At 48.0% G+C, this 24,549-nt stretch overlaps 1 protein-coding gene across 2 annotated transcripts; it reads right to left on the bottom strand.

Moving 5' to 3' along the window:
- Positions 1 to 3,033: 3,033 nt before the first annotated feature.
- Positions 3,034 to 13,548, bottom strand: AQP11 (aquaporin 11). Of its 2 annotated transcripts, XM_088473815.1 has the most exons (3): positions 12,509 to 13,548; positions 3,402 to 3,518; positions 3,034 to 3,193 (listed from the first exon to the last, which is right to left on the bottom strand). In XM_088473815.1, the coding sequence occupies exons 1-3, from the start codon at positions 13,089 to 13,091 to the stop codon at positions 3,105 to 3,107; spliced, it is 789 nt and encodes a 262-aa protein (XP_088329941.1). In that variant the 5' UTR covers positions 13,092 to 13,548; the 3' UTR covers positions 3,034 to 3,104. The 2 variants fall into 2 exon arrangements, with proteins under 2 accessions (XP_088329941.1, XP_088329942.1); XM_088473816.1 differs by lacking the exon at positions 3,402 to 3,518.
- Between the last annotated feature and the right edge of the window lie 11,001 nt (positions 13,549 to 24,549).

Raw genomic sequence — 24,549 nt, 5'->3', positions numbered from 1 at the left:
TAGCCAGCGGCCAGGTTGATGGTCGTGATGGTCAAGACCATCGTGACCATCGGGGCTTGCGACGAGACCCTTGTGTTAGGGTCTCGTCTGCCGCAAGTCCCAGTGAGCTATCGGCTCTAATAGGGCCGGAAGCTCACCACTGACATCACGAGTGTGACTGTGTAGGCAGGCGTTCCTTCGGGAACGCCTCTGTTTGGCCAGCCACGCCCCCACCCCGCCTACAAAATGGGACGAGCTGTCCATCACCATCGACAGCCACCCCTTTTGTAGTGAGCCCCGGAGCGAGAGAATTTTTCTCTCGCTCCGGGGCTTGCGCACGTGCAGTGCGGCCGCTGCTCGTGCGCAGGGTCTCAACATCGATCCGCTTGCGAGTGCTCAGCGCTTGCGAGCGGGTCTGAATAGGACCCTATGTCTATCATTTCTGGATCGTGGATGGTCTTGACCATCGCGACCATCTTCCTGGCCGCTTGCTATAGCTGTGGGTGGTCACCCACAGCTATGCGAGCGGCCAGGAGGCCGTTCTAAAAATAAAAAAGCCCGGCCCTGAATCAGAGCGAGCGCTCTGTCAGAGCGGCCGGGTCTGAATCAGGGCCTAAGTGCATTGGTAGGGAAAACCGTTCCTATAACGTTGCTGTTTCCTAGGCTGACATATCTTTACCAGATGGACTGGGGTGAATCGTTCGCTAGGTGTTGAGGCTGGGGTTGAAAAATTATTTTTGATTTCTCTCCCGTATTTTAAGACCTTACACTTCCTCACGAAGACGTTCACTAGACAGGCAGTTACACCGACCGCTTGGTATAACTTGGAAACTTTGGGCCTGATTCAGACCCACTCGCGAGCGGCTGTCCGCTCGCAAGTGGGTCGATGTTCTGGACTGAGCATGCGCACGACGGAGGGAGCTCCGTCATGCGCATGCGCCAGACGCGACAAGCAAAGGAAATTCCTTCGCTCGTTGTGTCTGATCAAAGGGGGCGTGCTGTCGATGTTGATTGACAGCACGCCCCCTTTGGTAGGCGTGCCGGGGGCGTGCCTCCCTGACGGGGGCGTTCCCACGGGAACGCCTCCCGTCAGAAGCCGGCCCACTGACATCACTAGTGATGTCAGTGGGAGTGATTTTGGCTCTGATAGAGCCAAAATCACTCCGGAGCTTGCGGTTGAAAACCTCAACCGCAGGCTCCGGCTCGCAGTTTCGATGGTCGCGATGGTCACGACCATCGCGGCCATCAAAATGCACGCTCGTATAGCCTGTGGGTGGTGACCCACAGCTATACGAGCGTCCAGGAGGACGCTCCATTTTCATGGAGGCCGGCCCTCATTCAGAGCGTGCGCTCTGCTCAGATCGTACGGCTCTGAATGAGGGCCTTTATCCAGAGGATCCATCCTCCTTCTAGTGTTGTTTATAATATTAAGACTCTTTGGGCCTGATTCATGCAGGCAGCTTTGCAATTCCGTCCTTGCAATTATGGTAATGCAGCAGGAGCGTCACGCCTCCTGCACGCATTACATATCCGAGCATCGGATAATCTGCAAGAACATCGGCCGGCTAAGTGACCCTTGGGTTCAGGCAAGCCGGCCGCTGTAGATAAGAGAGAGAGGCCAGGAAATTTCAGTCAGCCGACGGAGATCCTGGCTTCTTCCCTCCCCCCTAACGGCAGCGACACGCCTCTGTTTCGGGAAACAGAGGCCGTCGCCATGCCCTTCCCGCCCACAAATGGCAGCAGACTGTCATTCACTGCCAGTCTGCGTGCAAACAACGCAGGACTCGTGCTGCACATGGGAATCTGTGTTCAGCGGTGCACTATCAGGCCCTATGGTCGTTAGCATGAATGCGATACTTTCCCTTCATCTATGCATTGTTATGCCACTTCATGGTCCTAGTATGGGTATAATATCACTGCCCCACTAATGCATACGCCTCTCATTCCATGTGACATTTTGCAATTATTTTATATTGATCTATGGGTCTGATTCAGGGCCTGATTTAGAGGCGCTCGCTATTTGCGAGCGCTCGCTCTGAATCAGGGCAGATTTTTATAAAAAAAAAATCTGCCTCCAGGCCGATCGCATAGCTGTGGATGACCACCCACAGCTTTTGCGAGCGGCCTGGCAATGGTCGTGATTATCGCAATCATCGGGCTTGCGACGAGACCCTTGTGGTAGGGTCTCGGTTCCCGCAAGCCCGAGTGAACTTCCTGCTCTAATGGAGCAGGAAATTCACTACTGACATCACGAATGATGTCAGTAGGGCCGCCCACAAACGGCAGGCGTTCCTTCGGGAACGCCTCCGTTTGTCCAGCCACCCCCCCTCCCCGCCTACAAAACAGGGCGAGCTGTCGATCAACATCGACAGCTGCCCCATTTTGTAGCAAGCCCCGGAGCGAGTGAAGTTCTCACTCGCTCCGGGGCTCGCGCACGCACATTGACCCGCTTGCGTGCGCTATGCGCTCGCGAGCGGGTCTGAATCAGGCCCTCAGTACAGATAGCGCCTGCGATTACGCACGCAGTCTCACTTCGATGATATGCTATTCCACTGCGATCGCTATGCCGTCGCACCACAACATATGGACGCCCACCTTACCTTACACACATCCGTTATACTTAGCAAGACTGCAAAACCATCGGTAACATGGACTACCATCGCAGCCTCACTCACACTAGAACAAGGTCTGACCTTACTCAGGAATCACTAACCTCATCGCACGAACTGAGTACACAAGCTGCATTTATTCTATCTTTCATTTTAATGTATGCCTCTTCCCCGATGGTTGCTGATTTCATTTTGCACGCGTATTAATGTGTTGCCTGATTTTTCCAGTAAAAATATGAACGAAAAAAAAATAAGAATATAAGTAGAGAGCCTGTCCTGAGTATGATACATACAGACTGCAAGCAGGGAGCTCTCACTTCTTCGTCTGTCTATGAGTAACCCAAGTGTTGCTCTTTTATGGCTTGCTGGAAATGATAAGCTCCTGTGGAACATGCTGGCACTGCATAAATGTTAATTATAAAGTTAATAATTTATCAGGGCAGCATTTCTTGTTCCAGCATGTGATTTATTACAGTCAAAAAAGGCAAATAGAACTGGAGACCCCCCGGTGATCTCTTAGTCCCTCTTTGGAAGGCTTGGAGACTTTCTAACCAGCTCCAGTTTCGGAATGCCGCGTTCCAGCGCCAAGATGGAGAGAACCATCCCTGCAAATAAAACCAGTGTAAGGATTATTTCATTAGTGGGAACGTATTACATACAACGCTGCCGCCTGCACAGATGTGAGGTAAATCATGGCAGCCAATCAGATGTTAGCTTTCATTGATAAAACTTGTTGCGTATGATAATGGTGCTCCAGCCAATCAGCTCCCAACTGTCCCAACTCATACATAGCACTTTGACTTCATAACTCACCAATAAGAGGTCCGATGCAGTACACTGAGAGATACTGGGAGAGGGTACTTCCCTGGCACATAAACATGACAGCAAAGGCCAGCGCTGGATTAAAGACAGCTCCTGTCAGATGTGCACCTGCAATTACAAATTACAGCGAGGGATTTATTGAAAGTGCAAGGGAGTGTTTATTAAGCATTGCACCTATGATGTCTAGTATCTGAGGGCCTGATTCAGCAAGGAACGCAGCCGCGAATTCGCACGCGCCGGACCGATGTTTACATTCTGCACATGCATATGCATCGTAGTGTGCGTGCAAAACCTGCCTCTGCGATCGGGAAGCAATCGGAATGGGCACGCAGTCCCCTCTTAAAGTGATTGACAGGAAGTGTCCATTTGTGGGGGGGGGGGGGGTTAGTGAAACGCAGGCGTGCCAGTGCATTTGAACACCGTTACTCAGGGGCGTGCGTAATTGAGCCAGAGCTCTAGATACACACAGGAAGCGGCCCAAATCCTGAGTGAGGTCAGGTCAACCACTATTAAGCTAATGGTATTTGATGGTTCTCGATGTTACTGATGTTTTCGCTGTCTAGCGAGGTATTGCGGATGTGAGTAAAGGGAAGTGGGCGGCATTATGTAGTGGTGGGCGTTTGGTTCTTCTGCTGCGGTGTCATTGCCATTGGGTCCATTAGCATATTTTTGCAGCGGCCGGGTGCGTGCATATGCAGTCTCGTGTTCTGTGCTGTATCAGGCCCTGAGAGCTGTATCTACAGCTGAGACTGACTGAGGCCTAGGGGGTAAATTTACCAAGTGAGAGTTTTTAGAAGTGTGTTTTAGAAGAGATGTTGCCCATAGCAACCAATCAGATTCTACTTAACATTAACTAGCTCCTTCTAGAAGATAATAGCTAGAATCTGTTTGGTTGCTCTGGGCAACATCTCCTCTTCTAAAACTCACTTCTTAAAACTCTCATTTAAATTTCCCCCCCAATAGTGAGTGAAAATTGTACTTGTGCACCACAAATGTACAGGCCGGTCCCCATTTCAAGGATGTTCATAAAGTAAATAAAGAGATCTGCCCTAAACCTGTGCCTAGCTACCTCAGATTGTGCCCTGCAGGGTGCAAATCATTATTATCCTTTTATTTACATGGCACCACAAAAGGGTCCTCAGTGCCTAACATAGAACATCATTAATAGCAGTATAACAAGGCAGACAGTCACAGCCTTTGGGGTACAGCATACCTCCCAACATGACCCTCTCCAGGAGGGACACAATGCTCTGGTCCTGGACTTCCCTGGTAACTTATGATTGGTGGAGGCTCCAGAGATGGGGCTGCAGTACAGTCCAACATTCAAATAGGGGAGTCACACCAACTGCCAGTGAGTCCCAGCCAGTGATGTTTGAGATGACAGTTGGTGTGACTCCCCTATTTGAATTTTGAACTGCGCTGCAGCCCCACCTCTTACCAGAGAAGTCCAGGACCAGAGTATTGTGTCCCTCCTGGAGAGGGTCATGCTGGGAGGTATGGTACAGTCATTTCATTAGGTTACCAATCACAGTGAGAACAATTATGAAAGCTGAGTAAAGCAAACTTGCCTGCTCTCCTGATTTTTCGGCTTCCCCCCCAGCACCCTGAAAGAGTAGGCAGATATCCCGCATCCCGCCCACTCTCTAGTAAAGTGGGCAGGATGCAGAGATTTTACTGGGGAATTTGCGCGTCCGTTGAGAGGGCTGTTCCCGGAGAGAATGTCTGGAAAGTTGGTAAGTATGAAGTAAAGACAAAGGGCCTTATACTGAGGAGCACGTCATTTCAATACCGCGTGCAAGTAGCTAATGTTTTCAGGAGACAACAGGGAGGTGGTTGAAAAGACGTGGGCGTCGCAGTCAGCGGCTGTGTATAAAGACACAGCAGCACTGACACAGGCGGCCAAGATCAGACGGATAATTTGCGCCTCCAGAGGGCTGGTGCAATGGAGCTCATTCAGACCCGGACGCAACGCAGCGCACTTTCGCAGCCGCAAGGGGCCGGGTATGCAAATTCCGCGATCGCATGGCCAGGCTTAAGGACGCCCTCTATGTCTTAGAGAGAGACGGCAGAGTGATCGCACGCCGGTGTAATGACGCCCACTTTTCTTTCTTAGCACACGTAATCTCCAGGAAGTGTGTGATTATTCAGTAACATCGAGAGCCGTCGGAGCTGCTCGCAGCCCTTGAGGTAGACCCTACCCCGCCGCAAGAACTGCGATCACTGCAGGCTGCAATACAACCAGGTGACGTGTACAATGACGCCTCCATGCTAATTATGCACGCCCATGAAACACCGTTAGAACACAGAGGCACGCCTGCGTTCACACATCCACACCCCCGTTTCCCGACACCACCCACAAACGGCGCTATCTGTCACTCAAATTAGCGCTCAGTCTGTGTACTTCCAGCGCCTGATCCCCGATCGCTAAGACTGGCTTGCGCACACGCACTGCGGGTTATACGCATGCGCAGAATGTGAAAATCGGCCAGCTACGAGCAAAAGCCGCGTTGCGTCCGGGTCTGAATCGGGCCCAATGTTCGATGGTGGCGAGACCAATGGTGTGTCTTTGTACAAATACCATCGGCATTAGCATAAAGAGGCAGAGGCGCTATGGCAAAAGATAATGTCGCAGCTGCAATAGCGCGCACCTATAAATCAGAGCCATACTGCCATAAAAAAGTGGAGCTTCAGAACTCCATCGCTACAAATACGTTCCCCAATAACGACACCTGTCACCCTCGTTTCATAGGCCAAACCAACATTCAGCCTATCAGTTTTCTAGGGAACCCGTGACATCACCAGTGACATCACTGAGGCACCAACCAATATTCATGAGGCGTGAGTGTGATGCTTGCTATAAGTATTGCTAAGTGATCTTGGGCCCCATTTGCAAACGAAGGGAAATACCAGCGGCAATTTTTGTTTAGTATCACTGTGATACAAATGAAAATTCCACTGGTATTTAGTATTACTTACCCCTCTGGCGAGGACCCGCGAAGTCAAAATCCTCAGCGAGGTCCTCCACTGGGTTGCTGGCAGCCTAACACTGCCAGCGACGGGCTCCAGTGTCATGCGCATGCACGACGGTCCGTCTGCGCATGTGCATTACAGGGAGACCCGGCAGTGCCTGGAAGGCTTCATTGAAGCCGGAAAGGCACCGCCGGGTCTCCATTGCCAGCAATGGGGCCCGCATCGCTCTTACCATCTTTTAGATGGCGAGAGCGATGCTGTACAAACAGCGGTAATCTAAGATCACCGCTGTTTACTAAATAAAGGAAGATGGTATAACCCCTTTAGCAAGGGCCCCTAGAATGGACTTAAACAATTATGAGTCTTGTAGTGGGCGATAAGACACACACACACACACACACACACACACACACACACACACACACACACACACACACACACACACACACACACACACACACACACAATAAATCTAGGGATTGATTAAAGATTGCATGAAATATAAAACCACTGGTAATAATCCACTTATATTAGGTGTATCACTGAGACTGCGTCTGATACTCACTGGTAAGTGACGCCTAAACTATCGGCATAAAAAGCTAGGCCAGGAGTTCTACAGATGTGTCCTCATACACTAAGCATCTATACGCCATATACAGCGAGACACCAGGCGCAACTGAGACGCTCCAAGAGGTGTAGCGTACAATATTTTTCGTTAAATTAGACACACGTACAAATTAGCAGATGAAGCACAATGGAAACCGGCGTGAGAAAAAGCTGCCGCCGCTGCTTCGTAGCGCTTCTTACCAGTGACGTGCGGTGAGGTAAATGGCTGGGGAGGCACTGGCTAGTATCAGAGCAAGATTTACACAGAACCCGAGGGCTCATGTGTGCATTATACAAAAGTGCAGCAGTATATATAGTGCTGGAAATTTGGTGTGTATGATCAGAGATGTGCGGAAAAGGTAGGCAGGGGAGGCAGTGCCTCACCTGCCTCACCTCACCGCACATCACTGCTTCTTACACAGATTCAGACTCAGGGCCTGATTCAGAACCGCTCGCTCGCGCTGTGCGTTCGCAAGTGGCCCGATGTTCTGTGTACGTGCATGCACATGCTTCGTTCTGCACGTGCGCGAACTACACACTGTGATCGCATCCCTCTCGCTCGCCCAGCAAAGGCAGCCCAGGGTAATGAGTGACAGGAGAGGCCGTTTGTGGGTGGTAACAGGGGCAGGACACTAATAACGGGAGGTTGGAGATGCAAACGCAGGCGTGCCTGATTGTTTCAACGCCGGTTTAGAGGTGTGCAGAATTAACAGGCAGCGTCATAGTACACGTCACATGCCTTTTTTTTACACTGATTTCCTCGCAATGCTTGCGGTAGGGTAAAGCTACCTCAAGCACTACGTTCACATCCGATGGTGCTCGATGTACCAATGTTTTAATACACTTCCTGGAGATGACGTGGTGCTGGTGGGCGGCTCTGCCTGTGCGATTGGGCGTACGCTCACACAAAGTGGCTGCTCGCTAAGACACGTTGGGTGTGCTTATGCCTTGGCGAGCGATCGCTTCCTTTGGCGTCACTTTGACAAATTTGCATACGCATCTAGCGAGCGTATGCAGATAGCGAACGGGTCTGAATCAGGCCCTCAGCCTCACACAGATGTACAAGTCAGCCATGTAGTTCTGTCATTCCCACCTGTTTTATGTATGTGACTAAAACGCCTGTATTGAGCGAGAAAGATGCTTGGCGTGGTACAGTCGGCCGGGACCTGGCGCGCTGAGGGACTATTTGGCGTGACTTGAGCAACAGTGTATGAGGATATAATACTTAGGGGTCTATTTACTAAGCATTGGATGGAGATAAAGTGGGCGGAGATAATGTCCCAACCAATCAGCTCCTAACTGTCATTTTTCAAACACAGCCTGTGACATGGCAGTTAGGAGCTGATTGGTTGGGACTTAATCTCCGTTCACTTTATCTCCATCCAGGGCTTAGTAAATAGACCCCTTAATGGGCTTTATTTAGACTTGGAAAAAAAAAGAGGTCTCATTTGCAAACCAGTAATGATGCGTCTTGCGCCTCAACATCTTAAGAAATATGCAACTTTAAATCTGGCGTAAAGACGCCTTCAAAGCAAAGGTGGGAATCCTCATTAACAATTACAATAATGTGACACTGGTAGCTAATGTATTTCAACATCCGTGTAACTCAAAATAAGTAAGGGGTCTATTAACTAAGCAGTGTTAGGAGACAGAGTGAAAAGTGATAAGAAAGTGATAAGGTGCCAGCCAATCAGCTCCCAACTGTCATTTTTCAAACACAGCCTGTGAGATGACAGTTGGGAGCTGATTGGCTGGCACCTTATCACTTTCTTATCACTTTTTACTCTGTCTCCTAACACTGCTTAGTAAATAGACCCCTCAGTCCCTTACTGTACTGCACTTGCCATATGCACCTCTGATCCGCCTCCCCTATGCCTGAGTCTTTGCACAATAATTCCATCAAACAAACTCTAAGCTCTGCCAAGTGCTGCCATGGAAAATAAACCTGTTTTTAAAAATCCCTGCACCTTCCTCTCCCCCCTCCTCCCTGGCTGCCTGGGGTGAAAGTTCATCGCTCGCTAGACTTTGAGCTCAATCACTGTTCGTCTCTGCACTGTGGGTTTAAAACACTGAAGTGTGTCTCCGACTTCCATGTCATTTCAGGAACTTAACTTTCAATATTAAGGAGTCTATTCAGCATTGCTTTTTGTACATAAAAAATACGGAAACTATGATTTCTGTATTTTTTATGTAAATCCCCTATTCAGCAATGGGTTAATGGAAAAGATGACACAATTATATTCTCCACTAATTCCCATCTGACTGAGTACCGCACTGTAGGGATCAGCCATTGATCTAGAGTCCTTTAACACTTTTAGCTATCCAGCTTAGCAAAAAGTGTTAAATCACTCCGTAAATCATTACTTTATATAACGCCATTTCAGAATGGCGTTATATTAAGGAAATTCCTTACATTTCCCGAAAACTGCAGGGACAGAGAGAATATTTTCCATAAGTCCCTGCAGCATATTGTAAGCCCGCCCAGTCTTCGTGCCTGCTTCCCGGTGATCGGCGGCAGGTATGGCCAATTAGAGCCTATTAAACCTGCCGAAAGTGATTGACATGTGTATACACTATACAGGCTTTATACTAGCCTGTATACATGTATATTTATGTGCTATTATATTTAAAATGTATATATACATTTTAAATATAAAAGCGCATAAATATACATGTACACAGGTTACTATAAAGCCTGTATATACATGTCAGTCTATTTGGACAGACTGGAGCTGTACTTACCTCTCCGCGGTCACCGGGAAGCCAGGACGGAGACTGTTCCCGAGCGCATGACTGAGCATGCGCAGAGGAACAAACAGAAGGGATTGTTTTCGGAAACTGAAAACAATCCCTTCTGTGACATCGCAGGGACAGCGCGTTACCGCAACCGCTGTCCCTGCTGAAAATCTTGCTGAAGAGCTTACTAAAAATTTGACAATTGATAATTATTCGTGACGATGTTGTCTGATAATATTGTGGGCAACATCGTCACTGTTGCTGAATAGACCCCTAAAACCTTATTTATGGGCCTATGTATCAAGGAATATTTGCGGGATACCCCCTCGAAGCACCCGTTTTCTATTGTTGAAAACACACAATTATTATGTATTATTATGTATCCCCCGGGATGTATGTATGGAGAACTGCAGCAGATATCTCCTGTTTTTGTCTGCAAAAGAAGCCCCCATAGATTTCTATGGGGGCAGCTTATTTGCCGACTTAGCTCAGGAATGCAAAGCAATCCAGAGTTTGGCCCCGGTAGCTAACGCCATTGTAGCCAAGTAGCAAAAGGTGTTGGGAGAGAAATCCATAAGATCTATCCCCGGTAATGGGCACTTGCACGTGCGCCATCAGCAGGCCCACGCATGGACCAAACCGTGCCGTGGTCTCGAAGGAGAAGTGAAGTGATCGCTTCTAACACGTTGCAGGGACTCCAGCGTCTGCATGTGTTTTTTTAATACATTGAGGCAATCTTTAATTTCTTAGGGGTCTATTTACTAAGCAGTGTTAGGAGACAAAGTGAAAGGAGATAAGGTACCAGCCAATCAGCTCCTAACTGCCATCTCACAGGCTGTGTTTGAAAAATGACAGTTGGGAGCTGATTGGCTGGTACCTTATCACTTTTCACTCTGTCTCCTAACACTGCTTAGTAAATAGACCCCTTATTGTCGTAAAAAGCAGAATGCGATACTGAATAAATATGCTCTTCATTCATATATAGGGCTATTTCAAAATGTTGCATGACCTTGAGGACCTCATTCAGACCCGATCACAAGATGCGATCGCTCGCTGGCAAAAAGGGGCCGGATATTGTAATGAAGTGCTCGCACTGCATCTCGTAAGGACGCCCACTATGTTTTAGCGAGCTACGGCAAAGTGCGCTGGTAAGTGTATAAAGACGCCCCCTTGCCACTCGCAACACACGTCATCTCCGGGAAATGAAGGATTAATCGGGACCATCGTGAGCCATCGGAGCTGCTCGCAGCCCTTGGGGTTGCCTTAGCCTGCCGCAAGCACAGCGATCAGTGCTGACTGAAATACATGCAGGTGATGTGTACAATGACGCTACTTTGCTAATTATGCACGCCCTTTAAACAGCATTTTGGCGGCCAGACACGCCTCCGTTCGCACATCCACTCCCCCGTTCACAAGCACCTTCCTCTGTTACCACCCACAAACGGCGCTATCTGTCACTCAAAGCAGCGACCTGAAAGTGGCTCGCGAGCTACCAAAATCGGATCGCAATGACTTGCGCACGCGCACTGCGAATTATACGCATGCGCAGATGCTGCGAAAATCGCTCCCAGCGAGCGAGCGTGCCTTAGCGAGCGGGTCTGAATGAGGTCTTAAGTGTATAACATTTTACTAGCTGCTATAGTTACTATGTAAGCTACACAGGTTCCTTTTTTGCTAGAGGGTCTAGTAACATTGGCTAAATATAACTTGTAGCTGTGATACTATTAGCCTGTCAGTGTGTATGGGACGTCCGCCTGCGCTATCTGTATGTATGGGTAAAATGTAAAGTCAGCACACTCGCAGGTATGTTTTCAATCAAAGTAGGTACCAGATGTCCTGCAATTCATTTCAACCAATATTCAAGCATGCGTTATTCTGACCGTGAATTCTGCTGCCAGTATTTTGACCGTCGGGATGATCACCGCCGGGATCGTGACGGGTTGGGTACGGTATACCGGCGGCCGTGATGCCGGAAGTCAGAATGCCGACAGCGGGATCACAAAAGTCAGAATCCCAACCCCAAACTTTCCCCTATTCCTAACCCTTCCCTCCTGAAGCCTAATCCTATCCCTCCTACACCTAACCATCCCTCTAACCCTAATACTTACCATCAGGATGCCAGCGGTCGGGACTCTGGAGCTGGGATTCCGACTGCTGCCGGATTTCGGCGCCAGTATTCCGACCGCCGGGATGGTAACTACATCCCATCCAGACTACATCCCGTATGCATTATACAACAATGTTTAACAAATAATTTTATGAGTGTCTCCAGGCATCTTTACTTTCAGAACACGCTAAACATCAGGAGCCAGTAGACAATAATATCAATTAATGACTTAACTCATACAGGAGTCTATTTATTAAGCTGTGTTAGGAGATAAAGTGAACGGTGATAAGGTATCAGCCAATCAGCTCCTAATTCCCAGCTGTTTTATGTATGTGCGAGAAAGATGCCTGGCGCGCCGAGGGGCTATTTGGCGTGACTTGAGCAACAGTGTATGAGGATATAATACTTAGGGGTCTATTTACTAAGCCTTGGATGGAGATAAAGTGGACAGAGATAATGTCCCAACCACTCGGCTCCTAACTATCATTTTTCAAACACAGCCTGTGACATGGCAGTTAGGAGCTGATTGGCTGGTACCTAATCACCGTTCACTTTATCTCCTAACACAGCTTAGTAAATAGACCCCTAATTAACATCAATTAGGAATAAAGTCACTACTACAACTACATATAAATAATAGAGTACAGAGTAGCAGTCTATCACATCTGTGTCTCCTCACCTGCATAGACGATGCCAGTGATGGTCAGTGCCACCACATGGGACTGCTGCTGGGGTCTCACCTGAGGTAGGAAATGCAACATAATAAAAAGGCACAGGGTGCAGGTCATCTCCACCAGGGCCCCTGGCACAAGGGCCACACGCATGGGGTTACTGCATTCCCCACCAACTTCATGCAGAGGGGACAGTCCCAGCAGCCAGAGCCGGGGTATCAGCACCCAGGAGAGCGCAGCGCCTGCAAACTGCGCCCCCACACGCATGGCAGTCAGCGCCCCGGGGGCCCGGCCACACAGCCACTGCCGGGCACTGCCACACGGGTTACAGGTGGCCCCCCGGGAGGTCAGGCAGTGCAGCACCACCTGCAGGTAGGTGAGGGTCAGGGCCAGCCAGCTCTCCAGGGCCCCCAGAGAGCCCAGTAGGATCAGCTCCCTGGTGCAGCAGCCCAGCTGCAGCATGCCCACCGCTTCCAGAGCCAGCTCCTGCCCCTGCCCCGAGGGCAAGGACCGCCGGGTCAGCCAACGCAGCAGCTCACACAGCAGGAGGGTGCAGCCAACCAGGGCCACCGAGCCCAGCACCAGATGCATGCTACCACTCTCCTGCAGGGGCACAGTCACCAATCCTCTGCTGCTGGGGCACAGTCACCGTGCCTGTGATGGGTACAGGGGCAAAGTCCTCACTCCTCTCCTGCTGGGCACAGTCCTCACTCCTGTGCAGGATAGAGGGGCACAGTCCTCACTCCTGTGCAGGATAGAGGGGCACAGTCCACACTCCTGGGCTGGGTACAGTAGCAAAGTCGCCTTTTCTCCCCTGCTGTGTGCAGAGGCACAGTCCCCACTCTTCTGCTGTGTGCAGGGGCACGGTCCTCGCTTCTGTGCTGGGTACAGGGGGCACAGTCCCCGCACCTCTTTTGCTGGGTGCACAGTCACTGCCACTTTTTCTTCTTTGTGCCACTATGGCTGCAGGTCCAGCATCGGGTCATTGTGGCTCCCCCGCCGGCTGGGACAGGAGCTGCTGCCCCTTGTACTCCTGCAACAGCCTCTCATTCACTACACACAGCAGACGGATGACAAGACAAGGGGGCGTGGCGATGATATCACAGTGAGGTGTCAGATGGGCGGGGACCCGACTCCCCCTCCTATCATCATAGTACATGCTTATCGTTACTGCCTCTTTATGCTGCATGTGATACTGTTACTGTCTCCTAATGCTGCATGTGATACTGTAACTGTGTCTCCTAGTCCTTATGCTGCATGTGATACTGTTACTGTCTCCTAATGCTGCATGTGATACTGTTATTGTGTCTCCTAACACTGCATGTGATACTGTAACTGTGTCTCCTAGTCCTTATGCTGCATGTGATACTGTTACTGTCTCCTAATGCTGCATGTGATACTGTTATTGTGTCTCCTAACACTGCATGTGATACTGTAACTGTGTCTCCTAGTCCTTATGCTGCATGTGATACTGTTACTGTCCCCTTATGCTGCATGTGATACTGTTACTGTCTCCTAATGCTGCATATGATACTGTTATTGTGTCTCCTAACACTGCATGTGATACTGTAACTGTGTCTCCTAGTCCTAATGCTGCATGTGATACTGTTACTGTCTCCTTATGCTGCATGTGATACTGTTACTGTGGGGTCTATTACTAAGCAGTGTTAGGAGACAGAGTGAAAAGTGATAAGGTGCCAGCCAATCAGCTCCCAACTGTCACAGGCTGTGTTTGAAAAATGACAGTTGGGAGCTGATTGGCTGGCACCTTTTCACTTTCTTATCCTTCTCACTCTGGGCCTGATTCAGAGCCGCTCGTAAGCGGCCGCTCGTTCGCTCCGAGCGATGTTCGCACATCTGCGCATGCGTATGCATCGTAAAGCGCATGCGCCAACCAGTCATTGCGGTCGAAAATCGTGTGCTCGCAAAATAGCCAATGCCTGCTAATTTGAGTGACAGAATGAGGCGTTTGTGGGTGGTAACAGGGGAAGGTGCTTGAAAACGGGGAGTGGAGATCCGAGCGCAGGCGTGCCAAGCGGTCAAAACGGGCGTTTTAAGGGTGTGCATAATTAACAAAGCAGCGTCATCGACCACGTCACTTGGTTGTCTTTTAGCCTGAACTGCTCGCATGATTGCGGTAGGAAAATGCTACCACAAGCACTGCGAGCAGTTCAGACGCCTTTCAATGTACTCGATTAATCTAATAAATAGCGGAGATGACGTATGATGCGAGCAGCCAGGGGGCGTCTTTACAAAATAGCGAGCGCATGTTTCGTTCGCTCGCTCAGACAGAGGCGTCAACAGACCACAAAGAGCGAGCGCTCTATTTAAATATCTGGCCCCTTTTTCTGAACGAGCGAGCGCAAATAGCGTCCGGCTCTGAATCAGGCCCTTTGTCTCCTAACACTGCTTAGTAAGTCTTAGCAAGTAAGACCCCTAAGTCTCCTAATGCTGCATGTGCCGAGAGAGGGGGGGGGGAGTGGGTATAATTAACCCGGGCTTGTGCTTCCAGAGGGGCCCGGCGGGGGCCCGACTCCAGCGCCGCTCCTCCCTTCCTCCCTCGCTAAGCAGCAGCCACAGCAATCTCCTATGCCTGAGGGGGGGAGCGATCAGAGTTATCATGCCCCCCCCCTGGCTTTGCGCCGGGCTGAGGGGCTCACAGCAACCCCTCCGCAGCGCAAAAGTATGTATTTTTCAAGGGGGCATGGCCACGCTGCCGTGATTAGGCCACGCCCCCTCTCTTTACCGGTGCCCGGCGGTGCTCTCTATGCTCTGTGTCTCCTAATGCTGCATGTGATACTGTTACTGTCTCCTAATGCTGCATGTGATACTGTTACTGTCTCCTAATGCTGCATGTGATACTGTTACTGTATCTCCTAATGCTGCATGTGATACTGTTACTGTCTCCTAATGCTGCATGTGATACTGTTACTGTATCTCCTAATGCTGCATGTGATACTGTTACTGTGTCTCCTTATGCTGCATGTGATACTGTTACTGTCTCCTAATGCTGCATGTGATACTGTTACCGTATCTCCTAATGCTGCATGTGATACTGTTACTGTATCTCCTAATGATGCATGTGATACTGTTACTGTCTCCTAATGCTGCATGTGATACTGTTACTGTATCTCCTAATGCTGCATGTGATACTGTTACTGTCTCCTAATGCTTCATGTGATACTGTTACTGTACTGTATCTCCAATTGCTGCATGTGATACTGTTACTGTCTCCTAATGCTTCATGTGATACTGTTACTGTACTGTATCTCCAATTGCTGCATGTGATACTGTTACTGTCTCCTAATGCTTCATGTGATACTGTTACTGTGTCTCATTATGCTGCATGTGATACTGTTACTGTCTCCTTATGCTTCATGTGATACTGTTACTGTCTCCTAATGCTTCATGTGATACTGTTACTGTCTCCTAATGCTGCATGTGATACTGTTACTGTCTCCTAATGCTTCATGTGATACTGTTACTGTCTCCTTATGCTGCATGTGATACTGTTACTGTGTCTCCTTATGCTTCATGCGATACTGCTACTGTGTCTCATTATGCTGCATGCAATACTGTTATCGTGTCTCCTAATGCTGCATGTGATACTGTTACCGTGTCTCCTAATGCTTCATGCGATACTGTTACTGTGTCTCATTATGCTGCATGCGATACTGTTACTGTGTCTCCTAATGCTGCATGTGATACTGTTACCATGTCTCCTAATGCTTCATGCGATACTGTTACCGTGTCTCATTATGCTGCATGTTATACTGTTACCGTATCTCCTTATGCTGCATGTGATACTGTTACCGTATCTCCTAATGCTTCATGCGATATTGTTACCATGTCTCCTTATGCTGCATGTGATACTGTTACTGTGTCTCATTATGCTGCATGTGATACTGTTACCGTATCTCCTTATGCTGCATGTGATACTGTTACCGTGTCTCCTTATGCTGCATGTGATACTGTTACCGTGTCTCCTAATGCTGCATGTGATACTGTTACCGTGTCTCCTAATGCTGCATGTGATACTGTTACCGTGTCTCCTAATGCTGCATGTGATACTGTTACCGTGTCTCCTAATGCTGCATGTGATACTGTTACTGTACTTCCTAATGCTGCATGTGATACTGTTACTGTGTCTCATTATGCTGCATGTGATACTGTTACTGTGTCTCCTTATGCTGCATGTGATACTGTTACCGTATCTCCTAATGCTGCATGTGATACTGTTACTGTATCTCTTTATGCTGCATGTGATACTGTTACTGTATCTCCTAATGCTGCATGTGATACTGTTACCGTATCTCCTTATGCTGCATGTGATACTGTTACCGTATCTCCTAATGCTTCATGCGATACTGTTACTGTGTCTCATTATGCTGCATGCGATACTGTTACCGTGTCTCCTTATGCTGCATGCGATACTGTTACCGTGTCTCCTAATGCTTCATGCGATACTGTTACCGTGTCTCCTTATGCTGCATGCGATATTGTTACCGTGTCTCCTTATGCTGCATGCGATATTGTTACCGTGTCTCCTTATGCTGCATGTGATACTGTTACCGTGTCTCCTTATGCTGCATGCGATACTGTTACCGTGTCTCCTTATGCTGCATGCGATACTGTTACCGTGTCTCCTAATGCTGCATGCGATACTGTTACCGTGTCTCCTAATGCTGCATGCGATACTGTTACCGTGTCTCCTTATGCTGCATGCGATACTGTTACCGTGTCTCCTTATGCTGCATGCGATACTGTTACCGTATCTCCTAATGCTGCATGCGATACTGTTACCGTATCTCCTTATGCTGCATGCGATACTGTTACCGTATTTCCTTATGCTGCATGCGATACTGTTACCGTGTTTCCTTATGCTGCATGCGATACTGTTACCGTGTCTCCTAATGCTGCATGCGATACTGTTACCGTATCTCCTAATGCTGCATGCGATACTGTTACCGTATCTCCTTATGCTGCATGCGATACTGTTACCGTATCTCCTAATGCTTCATGCGATACTGTTACCGTATCTCCTAATGCTGCATGTGATACTGTTACCGTATCTCCTTATGCTGCGTGTGATACTGTTACCGTATCTCCTTATGCTGCGTGTGATACTGTTACCGTATCTCCTAATGCTGCTTCTCCTTATGCTGCATGCGATACTGTTACCGTATCTCCTACCATATCTCCTTATGCTGCATGTGATACTGTTACCGTGTCTCCTTATGCTGCATGTGATACTGTTACCGTGTCTCCTTATGCTGCATGCGATACTGTTACCGTATCTCCTACCATATCTCCTTATGCTGCATGTGATACTGTTACCGTGTCTCCTTATGCTGCATGTGATACTGTTACCGTGTCTCCTTATGCTGCATGTGATACTGTTACCATATCTCCTAATGCTGCATGTGATACTGTTACCGTATCTCCTTATTCTGCATGTGACACTGTTACCGTATCTCCTAATGCTGCATGTGATACTGTTACCGTATCTCCTTATGCTGCATGTGATACTGTTACCGTATCTCCTAATGCTTCATGCGATACTGTTACTGTGTCTCATTATGCTGCATGCGATACTGTTACTGTGTCTCATTATGCTGCATGCGATACTGTTACCGTGTCTCCTAATGCTTCATGCGATACTGTTACTGTGTCTCATTATGCTGCATGCGATACTGTTACCGTGTCTCCTAATGCTGCATGTGATACTGTTACCGTGTCTCCTTATGCTGCACGCGATACTGTTACCGTGTCTCATTATGCTGCACGTGATACTGTTACCGTATCTCCTTATGCTGCACGTGATACTGTTACCATGTCTCCTTATGCTGCATGTGATACTGTTACCGTATCTCCTAATGCTGCATGTGATACTGTTACCGTATCTCCTAATGCTGCATGTGATACTGTTACCGTATCTCCTAATGCTGCATGCGATACTGTTACCGTGTCTCCTAATGCTGCATGCGATACTGTTACCGTATCTCCTTATGCTGCATGCGATACTGTTACCGTATCTCCTAATGCTGCATGCGATACTGTTACCGTATCTCCTTATGCTGCATGCGATACTGTTACTGTATCTCCTAATGCTGCATGCGATACTGTTTCCATATCTCCTAATGCTGCATGCGATACGGTTACCGTATCTCCTTATGCTGCATGCGATACTGTTACCGTATCTCCTAATGCTGCATGCGATACTGTTACCGTATCTCCTTATGCTGCATGCGATACTGTTACCGTGTCTCCTTATGCTGCATGTGATACTGTTACCGTATCTCCTTATTCGGCATGCAATACTGTTACCGCATCTCCTAATGCTGCATGCGATACTGTTACCGTGTCTCCTAATGCTGCATGCGATACTGTTACCGTATCTCCTTATGCTGCATGTGATACTGTTACCGTATCTCCTAATGCTTCATGCGATACTGTTACTGTGTCTCATTATGCTGCATGCGATACTGTTACCGTGTCTCATTATGCTGCATGCGATACTGTTACCGTGTCTCCTAATGCTTCATGCGATACTGTTACTGTGTCTCATTATGCTGCATGCGATACTGTTACTGTGTCTCCTAATGCTGCATGTGATACTGTTACCGTGTCTCCTTATGCGGCATGTGATACTGTTACCGTATCTCCTAATGCTGCATGTGATACTGTTACTGTGTCTCCTTATGCTGCATGTGATACTGTTACCGTGTCTCCTAATGCTGCATGTGATACTGTTACCGTGTCTCCTTATGCTGAATGCGATACTGTTACCGTATCTCCTTATGCTGCATGCGATACTGTTACCGTATCTCCTAATGCTTCATGCGATACTGTTACCGTATCTCCTAATGCTTCATGCGATACTGTTACCGTGTCTCCTTATGCTGCATGTGATACTGTTACCGTATCTCCTAATGCTGCATTTGATACTGTTACCGTATCTCCTTATGCTGCATGTGATACTGTTACTGTATCTCCTAATGCTTCATGCGATACTGTTACTGTCTCCTAATGCTGCATGTGATACTGTTACTGTCTCATTATGCTGCATGTGATACTGTTACTGTGTCTCATTATGCTGCATGTGATACTGTTACTGTGTCTCATTATGCTGCATGTGATACTGTTACCGTGTCTAATAATGCTTCATGCGATACTGTTATTGTTTCTCCTTATGCTGCATGTGATACTGTTACCGTGTCTCCTAATGCTTCATGCAATACTGTTACTGTATCTCCTTATGCTGCATATGATACTGTTACTGTATCTCCTAATGCTGCATGTGATACTGTTACTGTATCTCCTTATGCTGCATGTGATACTGTTACCGTGTCTCCTTATGCTGCATGTGATACTGTTACTGTCTCCTAATGCTGCATGTGATACTGTTACTGTCTCCTAATGCTGCATGTGATACTGTTACCGTATCTCCTTATGCTGCATGTGATACTGTTACCGTGTCTCCTAATGCTTCATGCGATACTGTTACTGTGTCTCCTTATGCTGCATGTGATACTGTTACCGTATCTCCTTATGCTGCATATGATACTGTTACTGTATCTCCTAATGCTGCATGTGATACTGTTACCGTATCTCCTTATGCTGCATGTGATACTGTTACCGTATCTCCTAATGCTGCATGTGATACTGTTACCGTATCTCCTTATTCTGCATGTGATACTGTTACTTTACTGTATCTCCTAATGCTGCATGTGATACTGTTACTGTCTCCTAATGTGGTGCCCGCTTTATCCCAGTATTCAATTAGGATCCGGCGAAAACGGGACCTGGCGGAAAGGTAAGTATCAAAAAAGTCCTGGAAATTTTTGGGAATTTATTGTTGTCCCCCCCTAAAGATGGTCTGACATTTGGGATCACTATGGGTACCCCCAATCTGGCCTGCTGAAGGTAATTGGGGGCCCCGATACTTTATCCCAGAAAAACCAGCGATGATGTTGAAAAGTCTGACCTCTGACTTTTCGCCTCAAATTGAATACGGGCCTGAGTGTCAGAAAATTACTTCATGTGGATAAATCTGATTATTTTGTTATTGTGATACAAATAAATAGTTTATAGCATTTCAACGGAATTGTCTTATTTTTATTTTATTTTGTTTATTTTATTGAAACACCATGACAGCGAATCATACAAATGGTATTTGCTAACATAACAACAGATCATTAAGTAGACAATTACATCAAATTCCACAGTGTAACTGTGAATAACTATACAGTTTGCAAAAATAAATGTAAATACAATGGTTACATTAAAACAATTAGGCCCGTATTCAATTTGGGAGCGAAAAGTCCATGCTGGACTTTTCGCTCCACATTGGAGCTTTTCCTGGGATAAAGTATCAGGCGCGCGCCCGCTTTATCCCCGTATTCAATTTAAAATGAGCGAAAACGGGACCCGGCGAATTGGGATCTATGAAACAAACGGGGATTTTCGGGAAATAATTGTAGGACCCCCCGTAAAGATGTCCAGACATGGGGGAATCACTATGGGTACTCCCATTTTTGCCTGCAGAAGAAAGTCGGGGTTTTAAATAGCCGCAGCAGGTGTTTTTTCCCGACATTGAAGAAGTGATGCAGAAGAGCACTTAGTTTTTTTTTCGTTTTTTTAAGTGGTCCCATCAAATTTGGGGTGCATGAAAATGGGTACTAGCATATTTTTTAAGTCCCTAAAGTACTTTTTAAAAAATTCTGCAAAAATGCACCTGCTGCTAATAGCCTATTCTAGAAAACACCTGCCGCAGAATACAGAATACAGAATTACAGAATACAGCTGAACCTATTTCCCTATTTTTAATCACTGTTTTCCATTCTTTTTTTTTTTTTTCACCCCAAAATTTCAATTTATTTTTACTGGGGTGTCCCTATGTTTTTTTTTTTTACTTTTTTTGATACAGTTTGTTTTAAGGGGTCATTCCCTGGGGTGCAGGCAATTTTTTTTTTTTTAAGCCTGCACCCCTAAATCCCAATTCTGCACTTTTTTTCGCCACCTATTCAGTGGTGAAAAAGTTGTCCCCGTTTTTTTTTTTCAAAGACTTTTCAAACCTGCGAAAAGTCTATGAAATTGAATACGGGGATAATTGAAACATGTGAAAATGATTATCGCCGATAATCGCAATAAATTATCGCCGATTCTGACTTTTCGCAGCCTAACACGCGAAAATGACGTCATCGGCGATAAATTATTGCGATTATCGGCGATGATTATCGGCGCTGACTTTTTGCAGCCTAATTGAATACCCCCCTATGTCTCTTTTGAAACCGAAATAAGTAAAATATAAAATAGTATTTCTTGTCGTACCCTTAACGGTTTTTATGAATATAAATATCATTCCATAAACCTAATATAGAAAGGAGCATGGCCGCGGGAGCAGGAAGACAAGGCGGGGGAGGGGAGATGTGGAGGCCCCGGGTAGGGAAACAAGACCCTTAATCAGCCCAGCCTGATTGGAGGATCCCCCGATGTCATCTGAAGACAGTACCATTGAGTAGATTTCAGTGACTCTTTAAATCTATGCCTCTGTACTGAGGTCGGAGTTTCAATATAACTTTCCCAAGTTTGGAAAAATGTAAACTTTCCATATGTTTTATTATACCAAAGGAAAAAAAATGAGGGGGTGTCCCATATCAAATTAAAAATATGTTAGAATCTCCCCATATAAGGCACACCACACTGCGGGGAGGGGAGGGTTAAGTTTAGGCAGTAGGGGGGAGGTTAGGCTAGGCTGCAGGGGCGGAGGGTTAAGGGTAGGGTTAGGGGTTAGGTTAGGCTTACTTACCTGGAGGCGTTGAGATTGTAACCTGGTCAGGATGCCGGCGCCGGACTCCATCCCCTGAAAATCCTCTAAACAAGATTTCTGTGGTTGTGGATTTGTGTTTGAGAAGGCAGCCACGTTCACTGACACACCCCTGACACACCCATAACACACCCCTGACACTCCCATAACACGCCCCTGACACTCCCATAAAACGCTCCTGACACTCCCATAACATGCCCCTGACACTCCCATAACATGCCCCATGACACTCCCATAACATGCCCCTGACACTCCCATAACATGCCCCTGACACTCCCATAACATGCCCCATGACACTCCCATAACATGCCCCATGACACTCCCATAACACGCCCTTGACACTCCCATAACACGCCCCTGACACTCCCATAACACGCCTCTGACACACCCATAACATGTCCCATGACACTCCCATAACATGCCCCATGACACTCCCATAACATGCCCCTGACACTCCCATAACATGCCCCATGACACTCCCATAACATGCCCCATGACACTTCCATAACCTGCCCCTGACACTCCCATAACATGCCCCTGACACTCCCATAATACGCCCCTGGCACATCCATAACACGTCCCATGACTCTTCCATAACATGCCCCTGACACTCTCATAACACGCCCCTGACGCTCCCATAACACACCCCTGACATTCCCATATCACGCCCCTGACACTCCCATAACACGCCCCTGACACTCTCATAACACGCCCCTGACACTCCCATAACACACCCTTGACACTCCCATAACAGGCCCCCGACACTCCCATAACACGCCCCTGACACTCCCATAACACACCCCTGACACTCCCATAACAGGCCCCCGTCACTCCCATAACAGGCCCCCGACACTCCCATAACACGCCCCTGACACTCCCATAACACGCCCCCGATACTCCCATAACACGCCCCTGACACTCCTAGTAACGCCCATTGCCTTGCGCTGCAAGCTGTAATGCCTGCGATTCCGTACACAACACTCTACATAGATATACACTCAGGATGACTTTTCGCGCATGTGCAGTGGCAAATAATCGCTCAACTGAGCAAACATCGGCGCTGAGTCCCCCTCTGCATAAGACCCTGACCCTTTAATAAAATTAAAATACAATCAAAGTATATACTTTTTTTATATTTGGTATCATTTAATGCGTGTATATTTGTCCTGATTCAGAGATGGACGCATGCTTTGGATGCAGCAGCGATCTGAAAATATGTCACAGGAGACGTCTGAGGATAAAAGATTCCTGACAGCATCGCAGATCCGAGTATTGGATCATCTGCTAGACCACCGAGCATCTGAGTAACCGGAGACGAGGCCAGGGAGCCTGCACGGGAAGCAGACACCATCCCCAACCCGCCCACGGCACTGTCCCCACTCACCCCCAACCGGCTGCAGCTCAGGGCACACCGCAGACACCCCATCATCGGAAATGTATGCAAAACATAGGGTTTGCGTACAGCTCTGAATGAGGCCCCATTGGCCAGAGATGCCGACATTCTGGCTGCACCTTCCGGGAGGGGGCAGCCAGATCGGCAAAATCGAGGGCGTGACCGCAGTTTGTGGGTGGAGCTGGGGGCGTGGCCACATTATCGTGTTGTTTTGGCCCCACCCCCGCTGCACAATGCCGAGAATCCCAGCATTGTGAAGTAGGGGGCGGGCCAAAATGACGCTATTTGGCGTGAATCACTTCACCGCTCCACCTCCCCCCTCATTTAATCGCAGGGGGCAGGAGGGGTCGGCGACTGCTGGGAGGCTTGCTTGCCTTTACGGGGGGCAAATGGGTAGGGTAGGCAATTATGCCATTGGCCATTTCATAAACAACAAGAATAAATGAAGCTGTAAATTGCAGCAGCTCTGACCTGACCTCAGAACAGTCCTCTCTGCCTGCAGGCCTTGGGCCTGATTCAGAGCCGGACGCAATTAGCGCTCGCTCATCCAGAAAAAAGGGGTGGCTATTCAAATGAACCGTTCGCTGTTTGCGGTCTGTTCACGCCTCTAGGTCTGAACGAGCGAACAAAACTTGCGGTCGTTTTTTGGGAAACTACGCCCCCTGGCCGCTCGCATCCTACGTCATGTCCGCTATTTATTTGATTAATCGAGTACATCGACCAGGGTATGAACTGCTCGCTATTCTTGTGGTTGGTTTTTGCTACCACAATTTTGCGAGCAGTTCAGGCTATAAAATAACCCAGTGACGTGGTCAATGACGCTGCTG

The sequence above is a fragment of the Taudactylus pleione genome, unplaced genomic scaffold, assembly GCF_031769625.1.
Source record: "Taudactylus pleione unplaced genomic scaffold, aTauple2 ptg000140l, whole genome shotgun sequence".
NCBI lineage: Eukaryota > Metazoa > Chordata > Amphibia > Anura > Myobatrachidae > Taudactylus > Taudactylus pleione.
Note: the sequence above shows the minus strand (reverse complement) of the source record. Positions and strands in the feature narration are given on the sequence as shown.